General features: G+C 44.5%; 1 protein-coding gene across 3 annotated transcripts in view; it reads left to right on the forward strand.

The window, feature by feature from the left end:
• Positions 1-531: 531 nt before the first annotated feature.
• The window catches only part of NT5DC3 (5'-nucleotidase domain containing 3), a 46,195-nt gene continuing 32,611 nt past the window's right edge, over positions 532-14,115 (forward strand). For 2 of the 3 annotated variants that reach the window (XM_083574116.1, XM_083574115.1), the window contains exon 1: positions 8,128-8,524. In XM_083574116.1, coding sequence (XP_083430242.1) covers positions 8,260-8,524 — 265 coding nt within the window. In that variant the 5' untranslated portion in view covers positions 8,128-8,259. Of the gene's footprint in view, positions 593-8,127; positions 8,525-14,115 lie in introns of those variants that run through there. The other variant, XM_083574117.1, reaches the window with a different exon arrangement.

The following is a 14,115-nucleotide window of genomic DNA, read 5'->3' on the forward strand; positions in this document are numbered from 1 at the left end:
TCTGAACTTAATGTATTCCGTGTAAAAATACTCCTACAGATAGAAAACTTCTACAAGGAGGAGAAGGCTAGGTTAGAACCTTTCTCCCAACAATCTAGTTTTCCATGTGGAGGGATTTCGTTTTTATTTGTGTGGTATGAGGGAGAACAATTCCTATCCTGTGAGACCCTACCTGCACTGTGAAATAGTGTGAAAGATTGACTGTATCAGTATTTTCTTGGTGCACAAGAGTGCAAAACTGTTGTGCGCTCCACACTTCTAAGCAATGAAAAGTTGCAGAGGCTACACTGTTGGACTTGGTGTCCATGGGAGGAGAGAGCTGAAGTTTGCAGCGGCTTTGTAGTATTTGTTTTATTTATTAACATTTATGTTTTGTTGCAATTGCCTGAATTTAGTAGCACTGAGCAGAAGCGTACTGCATCGCTTGTAACAGCAGAAGATCTGGCAATTAGCCTTTTCCCCCTAGAGCTACTTGTTGGAGCATGCTCAGTATGTAGTATTTCTGGTTGGGCTGACTTCTGATCTGGCCAAGAACGGCATGGACAGGTTTGCTGACTCTGTTAATTTACAAACTGGTTTTTACTATTTGCAGGTATGTATTAAAAATATTCATTAAGTGTTCTCCTTAAGATAATGAAATAAATATATTTGTTTTAGGAATAGTTAGATGTTGTTTTGATTTAATCAATCTGGTATCCAGGATTTGGGATCCTGGAAAAATCCAAACAGAAACTGAGCCTGGGTAAAAATGAAATAAAAACATTTAAAAATAAAAAGTCTGAACCTAAGATAACAAGAGCTATAAAAAAAAAAGAGTCTTCTGGAAAACTCAGAAGAGAAGAACGCAGCCCAGTGTAAAATTATTACAAGTAGCAATAATTAAATCTAATAGCAAAGTTTTCCTTCCTGTTTGTGTGTTCCAGAGTTACAGCACAAAAAGACATTAGAAAAAGCTGCTTGAGTATAAAATAGATGAATTCAAGGTGAAGTTCAGAAAATAAACTGTCACTTCTCTCTGTTCCCCAACATCCTAGAAACCTTTTCCCGATTCCATTTTAATACCCCATCCCACTCTACCCTCGCTCACAACAAAACTTGTTTCTGTATTGGTGAATAGAAAGTGACCTGCACAAACAATTTTCCATTGTTTTAGGAGTTATCATGATCCAAGTCTTATCAGGGTATAGAGAGTCTCAAGGTCGTCACCCAGTGCCTCATGGAGCAAAAAGTATTCTGCCTCTTTCACACTAGTGCATTGTCTTAGTGTGACTAAGGCATTGTCAGCAATTCTGCTTCTTGTACACTCCATAAAAACATATCTACCCCTAGCTTAAGACAGGCATCCAGGGCTATTTCCATTAAGAGCCAGAGTCTCAGTCTTGACCAAAGTTTTATTCCATTCCATAGTTTCTGGGAGAATCACCTTCAGCCTGCACATATTGCCCTCCTAACCCGCAGCCAAGCTCATTAGCACCATTGATAGCACGCAGTGTTTGAGAAGCTTCTTTCATTCCTGCTGTTTAAAGCTGCCAAAAGTTCTATCTAGGGCACTGTTGTCTATTTAAGATGGTCAGCAGGTCACTAGGATCCTTGGCAGGGATCTTCCCTTTCCTTCTGGAATTTTCAGTCTTGCTATTCAAAATTATCATACCCAGACATGCCAGGAACTGAACCTGGGACCTTGTGCATGCAAACTATGTGTTCTACCACCAAATTATGTACTGTAGTGTGTTTTATCAACTGCAGAACACTATTTAGACATGTTCCAGTTAACCACCAGAGGAACCTCCAACAACAAAAACACCTGCTTGCTTCTTCACACAACTGGTAAACCACAGTCTCAAACTACAGCCCTATATTCTGATGCTTGAGGTTTTAGCTACCAGAGTAAGGTTGTTACAGCAACATATAAAATAGGACATAACTATTGCCACAAGACACTTAAAAAGTGTGATATGCAATGTTAATCAAACTCAGAGTAGGCCCATTTAAATCAATGAACTGAAGCAATATACTGTACTGAGTGAGACTTAGATATATACTGCCTTTCTGTCTGGATTTGCCTCCCGTGTTTATAAGTCTGGGCTACTGAACCTCAAGGCCCACAATTTGCCTTCACTAGAGATGTCTGAAAAGTGGGAATTGTCTTAAGCGTTTAATTGCAAATGATTAATTGATTTTGTGTGTGTGTGTGTAGAATACAAATACTGGATCTTGAACTGCAACACGTGAACCAACCCTTAGTTTTCACAGAACGTGTTGGCCTGGTAAATGCATATATATATATATATATATATATATATATATATGATTATTTGCCTTTTGATGTTCCATTTAATGAAGTGCCTGTACAACGGTATATATACCAAGTACTGATATGACTTATTAAAAGCATTTGATGTCCCATTAAAAAAGGAAGTTCACAAATTGTACCAGCAAGTGTCTTACTGATTACAAAATATTAATGTAATAGTCTTAGAATAAATAGTACAGCACCTGCTTCCAGCTTCCTGCTGGGCAGGGGGTTGGACTCGATGGCCCTTGTGGTCTCTTCCAACTCTATGATTCTATGATTCATATACATGGAAGTAACTTGAAAGTTCAGAAAGTTACACAATTTGTCACCCAGAAAAACTGACACAGCATTGTGTTTCTCATTCATTTTCAAGGTGGCTTTCCTTATCTGCTATATATCTTCTCTATTGTTTTTCTCCATTGAACATTTGTAAACAGAAGTTTTCTCTCTTTTACTCTGCTTACTAATTATTTACTGGAGTGACAGAAGCTAAAAAACACTGGATACCATAATGTTTTATAAACTAACTCTTAAGTAAAAATCAAGTCATGTAAGAGTTCTTCAGATACAGTACAGTAAACAAAAACAAGAAGTGGATTCCCAAATGCATATTTGGGCCATTTGCTTTATGCAAATGAATATTATGTGCAGGTGGGAATAGTTCACTATTTCAATTACAATACTAATACTCTGTACAGTATACACTATACATTTAAAACACATTCAAAATACATTATTTCCCTCAAATAATTCTGAGCACTGCAGTTTACCCCTCACAGGGTTTGCAATTCCCAGCAGCCCTCAAACTACAATACCCAGAATTCTTTGAGGGAAAGAATGTGCTTTGAATGTGCTTTAAAGATATAGTATGTATGCAGCCTGGCATTATCAGATTATTGGGCTAAGGTTGCAGTCCCATACATTGCAGGTAAGCAACCTAGAGTTGTCCTACTCATCTATCCCATCAGAGTTCATTCCTGTTAATTTGAACTACTGCGATTGGGAACCCCTGCTCTCCTCAGCTCCTCTCCTCCCAGACAGATCACCCTTCCCTCATTAAAACAACAAAAGAACACCCCCCCAAATTAAAAACGTATAAAACAATTGTAGCGGCGAAGTTGTCAGATGCACCAATAAGACTTGCACAGGTCAAGAACAAGGAACAACTTTGCGGTTCTTCTCTCCCTTTGCAGGGACATGACAGGGCTCAACCTTTCTCTCTATCTTATCAGGCTAGCAGGAAAGAGAGGGTAGTTGTAGATATTACCCTCTCCCCCTCTCTATCTCCTGCCGCAAACAGCAGTTTCAAAGGGAGATTTCTTGTTATGTGAAAATGCAAAAGGAAAAAAGTCCCTATATAATTAATTCATGGTAAAGCCAGTCCTGTCACAATTTATCCTCTTTAACTTGAGGGCCCATATAGAAGCTGATTTAAAGTTACCTTTGTTTGTTTTAGGAAAGATAACAGCTGATATTGCCAAAGAAGCTCCAGGATATTTATGGTAGTTTACTATACTAACTTGAAAACATTCACTGGGTCACAGCACACCCTAGTGGAATACGCGTTTGTTTTTCCCTGGAAAAGAAATGAAGTATTTTTGAGTACCTATGGCGCTGTGGGTTAAACCACAGAGCCTAGGGCTTGCCGATCAGAAGGTCGGTGGTTTGAATCCCCAGGACGGGGTGAGCTCCCGTTGTTCGGTCCCAGCTCCTGCCCACCTAGCAGTTCGAAAGCATGCAGTGGAAGTAGATAAATAGGTACCGCTCTGGCCAGAAGCGGCTTAATCATGCTGACCACATGACCCAGAAGCTGTACACCGGCTCCCTTGGCCAGTAAAGCGAGATGAGCGCTGCAACCCCAGAGTCGTCTGCAACTGGACCTAACAGTCAGGGGTCCCTTTACCTTTACTTTATGGTTATAAAATTATTTGGAAAATATGCAAAAAATTGTTGCTAATGTAGCTTTTACTGCATAACACTCTTACACAATTGTTAAGAAAACTTGCTGTAGGAACACACCATGATTTTTGACCATAGCTGTCAACTTTTCCCTTTTCTTGCGAGGAATCCTATTCAGAATAAGGGAATTTCCCTTTAAAAAATACTCTTTTAAGTATTGCACCACACTGGTTCTCACATCCCTTCTGTGCAATCCGTTCTCCTTTCTGTCCTTCTGTTGTGGGAAACTGCACCCCTCTTTAAAAAAAAAAATTAAAGATTTTGTTGATTTACAAAAGTGTGCAATGTCTCTCTCTCGTGTTTTTCCCCCATGTAACATTTTTCCAAATCATTTTCATTTGTTGAGACATTAGGAAGAGAAGGGGGAAAGAGGTGGGGGGGGGAGAGATGGGTGAGAGTGGGGTCAGGTGGTGATGTTTCTATTTCACTTACTATATGTAGGGTTTGGTGTCAGCGTTGCTTGTGCAGGTTTTTTGCTGCTCACTTGTGTTCCTTTGCTGGTGAGAGAGGTTGGGGTTGGCCTAGGGTGTGGTTATTCATTTGTGGTTGGCTGTGGTGGTCTTTTTTTTCATGTGTGAGTGGGGTGGGTGGGAACTGCACCCCTCTTGACATCTTGTATCCAGAACTCTGCTGTACCTCCAAAATTCCGCCAGACTGTCAGTATTTTGTAGGAGGGATTCAAGAACATACTGGGAATTTAGGTTGTGGGTTAAACCACAGAGCCTAGGACTTGCCGATCAGAAGGTCGGCGGTTCGAATCCCCGCAACGGGGTAAGCTCCCGTTGCTCTGTCCCTGCTGCTGCCAACCTAGCAGTTCGAAAGCACCTCAAAGTGCAAGCAGATAAATAGGTACCGCTCCGGCGGGAAGGTAAACGGCGATTCCGTGCGCTGTTCTGGTTCGCCAGAAGCGGCTGAGTCATGCTGGCCACATGACCCGGAAGCTGAACGCCAGCTCCCTCGGCCAATAGAGCGAGATGAGCGTCGCAACCCCAGAGTCGGCCACGACTGGACCTAATGGTCAGGGGTCCCTTTACCTTTACCTCGTTAAAGAGGATAAAACTGCTGTCATTTTAGCACAACAAATGTACAGTACAAATAGCACCTGCATTTTCTGATTTGTTGGCACAAAATGGTGGCTAATGATGTGAGGGTAGGAGGAGCACCTAGGTCTTATCTTTCTTAATCTGCATCCTCCTTTCTCTGAGGAATGGATCTGAGCAGGTAGGTTTACATAGGCTTTTGTGTATCTTCCACTTTGCTGTCTGAAGCTACATTGAATAACTATGAACAGGTTGTTCTGAATGTGTGCATCTATTTAGAGCTTGCGCAATGTCCTGGAGCCATTTACTTTGTGCAGTGGAAAGACAATGGACAATTTACATGCTTGTTGCTAATGACGTTAAAAGAGAACTTGAGCCAGCTTTTAAAAAAGGAGCAAGAGACAAATTTGCTTCTCTTCTGAAGTTTTGAAAACTTCCATCCACTCCTGATTGCATCCTTAAAGAAAAACTGCACAGAACTATAATGTAATATGTAGTTTGGGCATCAGACCCTTAAAGTTTACAGTTCTGTTGTTGGCATCTGTCTGTCTTGAGAGACAATGGAGTGTGCCTCCGGGTGTGAAGTTCCCTGGGGGTGTCTAATTTATATTAAAATACAGAAAGAATCGCAGTGGCACAATGGATCAGTGCATCTTGCTGTTAACCAGAAGGTTGGTGGTTTGAGCCCACCCAGGGATGGCTATGAGCAGGATTCCTGCATTGCAGGACAGGAAGTTGGACTAGATAACCCTTGTGGTCTCTTCCAACTCTGTAATGTTTTGATTCTATGATCATGAACAATAAAACTACAATAGTATAGAAATAGCCAGCAGCAGGACAAATGCATAGTCACCCAGCAAAAAGTGATCACATTATGATCACATAATACACAAGGCAATGGTTCTGTACTTCCAGAAACACACAGACCATGAAAGTCCTACTGGGTAAATTAATGGGTAAAATTGGGCCAAGTACATTATTAGCCTTGCAGTGGAGTTTAATCATTTCATGTACGTAATGTATTCTTAGAAGCTTGGAGATCTGCAAATTTGTTGGCATGGCACTTTTTGTGACTAAAATAGACTTCAGCTAGTACATGGCTCCATAGGAGGTCTTTTAGCAATGAAAGTGAGAGATTGTCTTACATTATGGACCTCTGCTTCCCACGCTCTTTTCCACTGAGGTTTTATAAATGACTCTTAGGCAAAGAATGAAGACTCCAACATTTGAAGGCAGAAATCCTGCACATATTTACCTGGAAGACCCCCTGAACACAGTGGGACTTCACCTTTAAGTGAGCCTGCATCAGACAGCTCTCTCCCTGCCAATCTAATTCCATAAGGCAGGGATGGCAAAAAAATCTGATGTCCAACAGATATTGTTGGACCACAGCTTCCACCATCCCTGACCTTTGGCCATGCTGGCTGGGGCTGATGGGAGGCGGGAGTCCAATACCACCTGGAGGGTACCAGGTTCCCCATTTCTACTATAGGACTAACTAGCCTTAAAAGGAGGTGAGTTTAAGTATTATGTGGGTCACACTGTAAAGCAGAGTTGGGCAACCTTTTTTTCTGGTGAGGTTTATTCTATGGCATGCATGGATTGTCTGACACATTGTAAAATCGCTTTGAGATGTTTTATAGGAAGTGATTCCTAAATGGAAGTAAATGAATAATACAGGGTTTCTTGAAATGTTTTCTTTTGCAATATATAGAGCAGCCCTCTGGGTGAGACGGTTGCCAAGCCGCCCATTCGTGTTGATGCCTCACCTGGAAAATAACAACAAGGTCATTCTACCTCACAGAGATGTTGTGGTCAACACCTGTACCAAAAATCTAAAGAACTTTATACAAGAAGATTGCTAGATGGTTTTGCCCTATAGTGATGGGAATCACCTATGCTGTAAAAGTGGAACAGTCCATGCACAAGAGGAAGGTAAGGACCAAAGGGTTGGAGAAGAAATGAAGGAATGAATGAAAGCAGTCTCTAACAGGGAAAGGACCACAACTCAATGGCAAGATATTTTGAACCACAAAATGGTGTCCCCTCCCTCCCCAGGGAAGAAGCGGGGAGTGAAAATATCCAACAGGAACAAGGGGGGGGGGTAAAGATCTACAAAGGTGGGAGATCACTGTGGTGGCAACAGAGGGCAATACATTCCTTGGAGGCTGGCTCTGCCACCTGAGGCAGTTGCCTCACCTTGCCTTGTGCATGGACTGGCCCCAAACTGGCAGAGCACATGTTTTGCATGCAGAAAGGTCTTGGGTCCAATCCCCAACATACTGTACATGTCTGGGAAATGCCGACTTAGGCCAGATGAAACTGATTCAATAAAAGGAGCAGCAAGGTTGCTGCAGCGTGCTCTCTTTCCTCAGTCGCCTGCCTACCAAGGGCCAGTAACCCATAGGGCAAGGTGAGGCAAGATCCACAGGGGCAACACATCCCAGCGCAGATATTTACCCTCCCTCCCTTGTACCCGAGGCAGCTCTTCCTTCACCCCTTCTTCCCTGGCGGGGAGGGAGGTGCCATTTTGTGGTTTGCCTTAGGTGCCAAAATGCCTTGGCCCCGCCCTAGTCCGACCAAGGCAAGTTCGCAATAGGGGCACGAAGGCGGTACCAAGCAGGGGCCTGCAATGGGTTTGTTGGCAGAGAGAGAAAAAGGAGCCGAGGGGTTCAGCTCTGACATTTTTCTTGATCTCTCTCTGCCCCTGAGGGAGAAGGAGGCGGGCGGGTCTTCCCGCCAAGCCACGTGCCGCGGGCGGCCTGCCCGCCCCTTCGCCGCCTGCCTCCCCTCCCGGAGACGGAGAGGCGGGGCCTGAGGAAGTGACTTCAGCCGGCGGCGGCAGCAGCCAGTGGAGCGCAGAGCCAGCGGAGGCAGGCGAGGGTGCAACTGGCGCGCGTTTCTTCTCCTAAAGCGATTCCGGGGAGTCCGCCAGAAGCTGTTGCTTCTGCTTCTGCGCCAGCCATGGCAGCCACGGCCGCTTCTACCGCGAGGGTCTTGCTGGGGTCAGCGGGGAAAGGCGGCGCGAGGCGGGCAAGTGCTGCTGTCGCCGCCGCAGTCTCTCCTGCCTCCTTAGCCGGGCTCTGCTGCTCCTGCGGCGGCGGCGGCTTAAAGGCAAATCCCTATTGCACGCTGGCCCCTCGGCAACAGCAGCAGCCCTCCGCCCCGCCCCCGGACATGAAGAACTACCTGTGGAAGCGCTATAACGAAGCCAAGAAAGTGACGAAAGGTGAGAGGTTTTAAAATGAGGGGTGCATTGGGGAGGGGGGTTGGTTGTGCGTGTGTTTCATCAGGTTTGGGGCTGGAGGGAGAAGGCGCCCCACAGCCTCGCCACGCGGGTCCTCTAGGCTTGCAGAAAGCGGTTGCTGACATTCCTCTCTCTCCCCTCCCGCTCTTTCCCTTCCTATTTTGGGGTTTTTTTGTGCCCCCCCATTTCTCAAGGGGACTCCAGGTGTCTTTAAAGCGCATGAGGTGTGTTTGGAGGGGAGCGGGACACTTCCACTTTAAGCGTGGGGCAGGAGCCCTCCTCGGCCAAGGTCACCAACGTGAGCTTCGCAGCCACGCGGAGGTTTGAACCCAGAGCCAGTGCGTGGGGGTGGGTGGAAAGCGTTTTGGGCTGGCAAGCTCTGGGTTCGAATCGCCGGAGTTCGCTCAGGTGACCTTGGCTGAGACGCAGTTTCTCATCCTAGCGGATCTGCCTGGAGGGGCCCTCCAAAAACTAAATGGGGAGCTTCCTGGTGGGACAGTAGGGTGCAGAAGTGGAAGAGGGTGGCTTCTGCTTGCCAGCCCAGATTATAGCATATAGATTATAGCTCAGATTATAGCTTCCAGTGTGGGGCATATGTTGGCTCCTAGTCTGTGGTGCATCTCTGTGTGTGCTTGGACACTGATGAATGCGGTGGTTTGCCAAAATCTAGTTCCTGTACTGAGCACCAACTAATCTGTCTTTCTGCTCCCTTGAAAAGACAATATGGAAATTTGCATACACCATGATTGTCTGAATAGGTTCTCTGATTGAAGGCAAAACAGATGTGATGTGGGAGATCTGTGATGAGATCGCTTCACTCCTTGATGTTTGTAGAGCTAATAGCTTTTTGTGTGTTAGACAAGGAAAACTGTGTTTATGAGAGTGGTGTGCTGCTGTTCTGGTAAAAGTCAGGGCTCCAGGGACTGCTTTATAGTTTCCTTTAAAAAAAAATTGGTATATGCAAATTGCTTCTTGTTTTGGTACTCCTAAGACAGGTGTGGGGAAGCTTTGGCCCTCCAGATGTTGCTGAACTACATCTCCCATCACCCCCAGTTATTGGCCATGGGTACTATGGCAGATATCTGGGAAGCGGGTGGCGCTGTGGGTTAAACCACAGAGCCTAGGACTTGCCGATCAGAAGGTCAACGGTTCGAATCCGGGGTGAACTCCCGTTGCTCGGTCTCTGCTCCTGCCAACCTAGCAGTTCGAAAGCACATCAAAGTGCAAGTAGATAAATAGGTACCGCTCCAGTGGGAAGGTAAACGGGTGTTTCCGTGTGCTGCTCTGGTTCGCCAGAAGCGGCTTAGTCATGCTGGCCACATGACCCGGAAGCTGTACGCCAGCTCCCTCGGCCAATAAAGCGAGATGAGCGCCGCAACCCCAGAGTCGGTCACGACTGTACCTAATGGCCAGGGGTCCCTTTACCCTTTACTACTGTGGCAGATGGAAGTAGCAGTTCAGCAACATCTAGGGGATTAAAGCTTCCCCAGTCCTGTCAGAAGATATCATAAGGTGTTTTGTTGCTGGAGGGGGGGGGGCAACATAATGGTTTCTGTTAAGCATTAGGCATGGCTGCAGTCACTTCCAGCCAAATAAAATAGGGGCTCTGTTGAAGGGTCCACTCCAGACTCAAATTTGAGGAATCATAAGTGGGTAGTGTTTGGAGTCATATAATCAACAGGAAAGAAATGACACATGGGGTCTCCTTTTTTATTTCTTCTTTTTATTTCAGAGAAAGTTGCAAGACATGAAAATTATTTTGTTTAATGTAAGAAATGCAGTTGAGACCGGGAAATCGGGGTGGCTTCCAGCCAAGCACCTCAAGAAAACAAGGGCTGAATTAAGCAAATAATATCGACCAGCTTGTCAGGGTAGTGGGATTTGTTTTTACTTCTGTTGAAAGTCTACTTGGGGGCAAACCTGGGTTTGTTGCAGTTTCATCCGTCAAATGGTGCTCATTATGTGTCATCTAAACTGGGTACATGAGACCACCACTTTGCTGAAACTAAGCAGGTCTGGGTTTAGACATACGTACACTGTATACTGCCTTGGGTTTCATGATGGAAAAAGGTGGGAAATAAATGTAAGAGAATTAATGAAATAATACGTGTGGCAGTGATGAGTAATGTATTACTTTAGATTAAATGGGCAACCAATTTCCTTTTTGAATATGCAGAAACTATTTTTCCCTTCCAGGTCTGAGTTGAGGTGCCAGTAAAATGTCAGATAACAAGTTACGTGTGCATATCTATAGGGCACTATTTCCACACAGCTAGTTTGGTATACTGGGACGCGGGTGGCGCTGTGGGTTAAACCACAGAGCCTAGGACTTGCTGATCAGAAGGTCGGCGGTTTGAATCCCCACGACAAGGTGAGTTCCCGTTGCTCGGTCCCCGGTCCTGCCAACCTAGCAGTTCGAAAGCAGCTCAAAGTGCAAGTAGATAAATAGGTACCGCTCCAGCGGGAAGGTAAATGGCATTTCCATGCGCTGCTCTGGTTTGCCAGAAGAGGCTTAGTCATGCTGGCCACATGACCCGGAAGCTGTACCAATAAAGCGAGATGAGCACTGCAACCCCAGAGTCAGTCACGACTGGACCTAATGGTCAGGGGTCCCTTTACCTTTAGTTTGGTATACTAGTGCAAAACCAGAAGGCTGGAAAGCAGCATTCCCGAAAAGAGGGCATTTTGCTGTGTGATACTTGGCGAATAGAAAGGACTTGCGAACTGTATGGCTTGCAGTGATACAATTATTGTCAACCTCTGCTGTGTGGACTGTTGAGGTCAGTATTTGTCAAGTACCATGGTCTTAAGGGGCTCTGAGTGGTTGGATCAACTGGAGGAAAGTCTTCCGTGGTAGCGCATCCATTCTATCAAATCTGCTTTCTCTGGATGTTAGAGAGAGCCCCAGACCTTGACTGGTTTTAGGCACTTGGTGAAGGCCTATTTATTTACTCAAACATTGGCTATTGTAGCTACCTAGCTTTTAGTATTTGTGTTACCTACTGTGACATTGTATATTTTCTGGTTTGATTGTACTTTTGTAAACAGCCCTTCAATTTCTAATGAATGGTGGTCTACAAATGTTACAAAAAGTGCTCCACATACATGCTTCTAGAGCAGGGATGAGGAACCTGCGGCCCTCTACATGTTGTTGGGCTCTGGTTCCTCTCAGTCCCAGCCAGCATAGCCAGTGGTTAGATACAATGGGAGCTGTTGTGCAACGTCATCAGAACATAACGGCCTGCTGGATTCTAGGCCAGCATCCTGTTCTCACAGTGTCCAACCAGTGTCTTGTCTTGAATGACGTGGGCCCTAGACACTGGATAAAATGGGCAAAAACCATTCTGTTTGGGCTGGTCTTCTGAACCGTGTGGTCCAAATGGCAGATTTCTTGGAGGCTTTTTAATGTTAAATGAAATTAAATGTAGTGTGTTTCTGTGCCAGTGTGGTAATCAGTGAGCTCTCATTTCGAAATATGGAGTGTTTGCAGGTGCTGCTGGATAGAATAATACATCTCCCACATCGAGGTATGCAAAAGTGCTTGTATGGGCCTTTGAAGGGAAGCTCAATTTAAGAAACTAACAGGTTTTGAAAAACTTTGCTACGAGAGGTGTAAATAAGTCTAAATTGTATTGGGAAATGATGACTTTCCATCTCTTTAATAATTTGCATCTGTGCTTATTCCCTTCCTATTGAGTAACCGACAAATGTTTACTGTAGATATAGTCTCCCAATGGACATTTCACACATCACTGTACAACACTTGAGAATGCTTGACACTTGATTTTTCTTCTGAATGTGTGAATTGATTCCTTTTGAGAAGCACTGTAGTGAGTAAGGGAGACATGACAGAGGTTTATAAAATTCGTGGAGGAAGTGGCACAAGACTGGCTGCCTCTTCCCCACCTTATAATGCGAGAACCTGGGATCATCCAATGAAACTGAATGAGTGGAAAGTCAGGGCAGGCAAAAGGAACAACACATAGTTAAACCTTGGAATTTGCTGCAAATGGTTGGTTGCACCCACCAACTTAAAAGATCACTAGGCAAATTCATGGAAAACAAGCTTGTCAGTTGCTTCTGGTCATGATGACAATACGCTGTCTCCAGGATCAGAGGCACTGTACTTCTTTATATTGGTCCCTGTGGACAGAGTGCTGCTGTGCTCATGGGCTGCTTCTGGGCTGTTCATGTGCAACTGGTTGGCCACAGTGCAAAACAGAGCACTGAGCTATATATCCCTTAGGTCTGATCCAGCAGGGCTCTTCTTATGGTTATGTAGAAATTATATAAAAAGCTAAGTGATGCAGCAGTCACATGATTCTCATGCATGGATTTCCAGGGGCGGAATACGGCAGATTGAACGTTTTTTGTTTTTCCAGAAACAGGTGCCGGAACTTGTTATCTTATAAATTTGGCAATGGCACCCACCTGAGAGGTGCTGGAACTGAGTTTCAGTGAGTTCCGGCTGAAAAAAACACAACACTGGTTATTTTTCAGTCTTGCTGGTTCGTATATAAAAATCCTGATAAGTCATGTGCATACACACTGTCTCCTCCCCCTTCCCTTTGGGACTTAATGCAATACTTTGTTTGTAGTTGGCAAGCCAGGATTATAGTCACAGCTTAAATCACAGTTTCCTGGGTGTAATGGAAAACTGCAGTTTAATTGCATTAAAGTGCATAAGAGAAGGGAGGAAGAATGTACACACAGTGCTTATTCTCAGACTGGTAAACTCAGATTGTTTATGTCTGAACCAAACCTCTGTCTCCATTCTTGCTGTTTCCGCTCCCCAGGCATCCTTGATTTTCCTAAACTGCTTTTAGGCTTCTTTTCAAACACCCATTTTATACCCCTAAAAAGGTTAACGTATAGTTTAGTAGCTATTCAAAAAGATACAGTACTTAATTTTGTGCTTTCATGGAATCAGAATTTGGAGGCACCTGAAAAGTCCTTGTTGTAGTTGCCTGCTGGTACAGGAAATCTGTTTCTACAGCATCCTTGATAAGTGGTTATCCAGCTTCTGCTTAAAAGCCTCTGGGGAGAATTCACCACCTTCCAAGATACTGTTTCACTGTTGGAACAGCTCCTACCATCAGAGAGTTCTTCCTAATTTTGACTAAACCTTTCTTTTTATGTAATCGGAACTGGTTGGTGGTTTGAAGGTGTAAAATAGAAGAGTTGGTTGCAGCTTATTTTGTGCCAGTCATTAAAACTAATGAAATGGAAAGGACAGCCCTGCAGTTGAATCGGTTTTCCTCCATGCTTCAGATTGTTCAGTGGTACACTGAGTACTTCCCAACAGATCTGTAATGAATCTATTTGAAAAACGTTATGCGTGAATTTATCTACTGGCAAATAGACAAGGTGAAAAGTGAAAGCATCACTTCAGTGGGTCACCATGGCCAGAGTAATACGAAATGGAAATGTGTCAAGAACATTGCTTCTGAGCTCAAAACCAAGGCTAGCTCTTGAGGCGACTCACAACAATTTCTAGGAGGAGCAGTGGTTTCTCACTTTGGATCAAGCTGGCTTTCAGATATATGAAGTGTGGGTTGCTTTAAACATGCCAG

The sequence above is a fragment of the Podarcis filfolensis genome, assembly GCF_964270895.1.
Source record: "Podarcis filfolensis genome assembly, chromosome: 10".
Taxonomy (NCBI): domain Eukaryota; kingdom Metazoa; phylum Chordata; class Lepidosauria; order Squamata; family Lacertidae; genus Podarcis; species Podarcis filfolensis.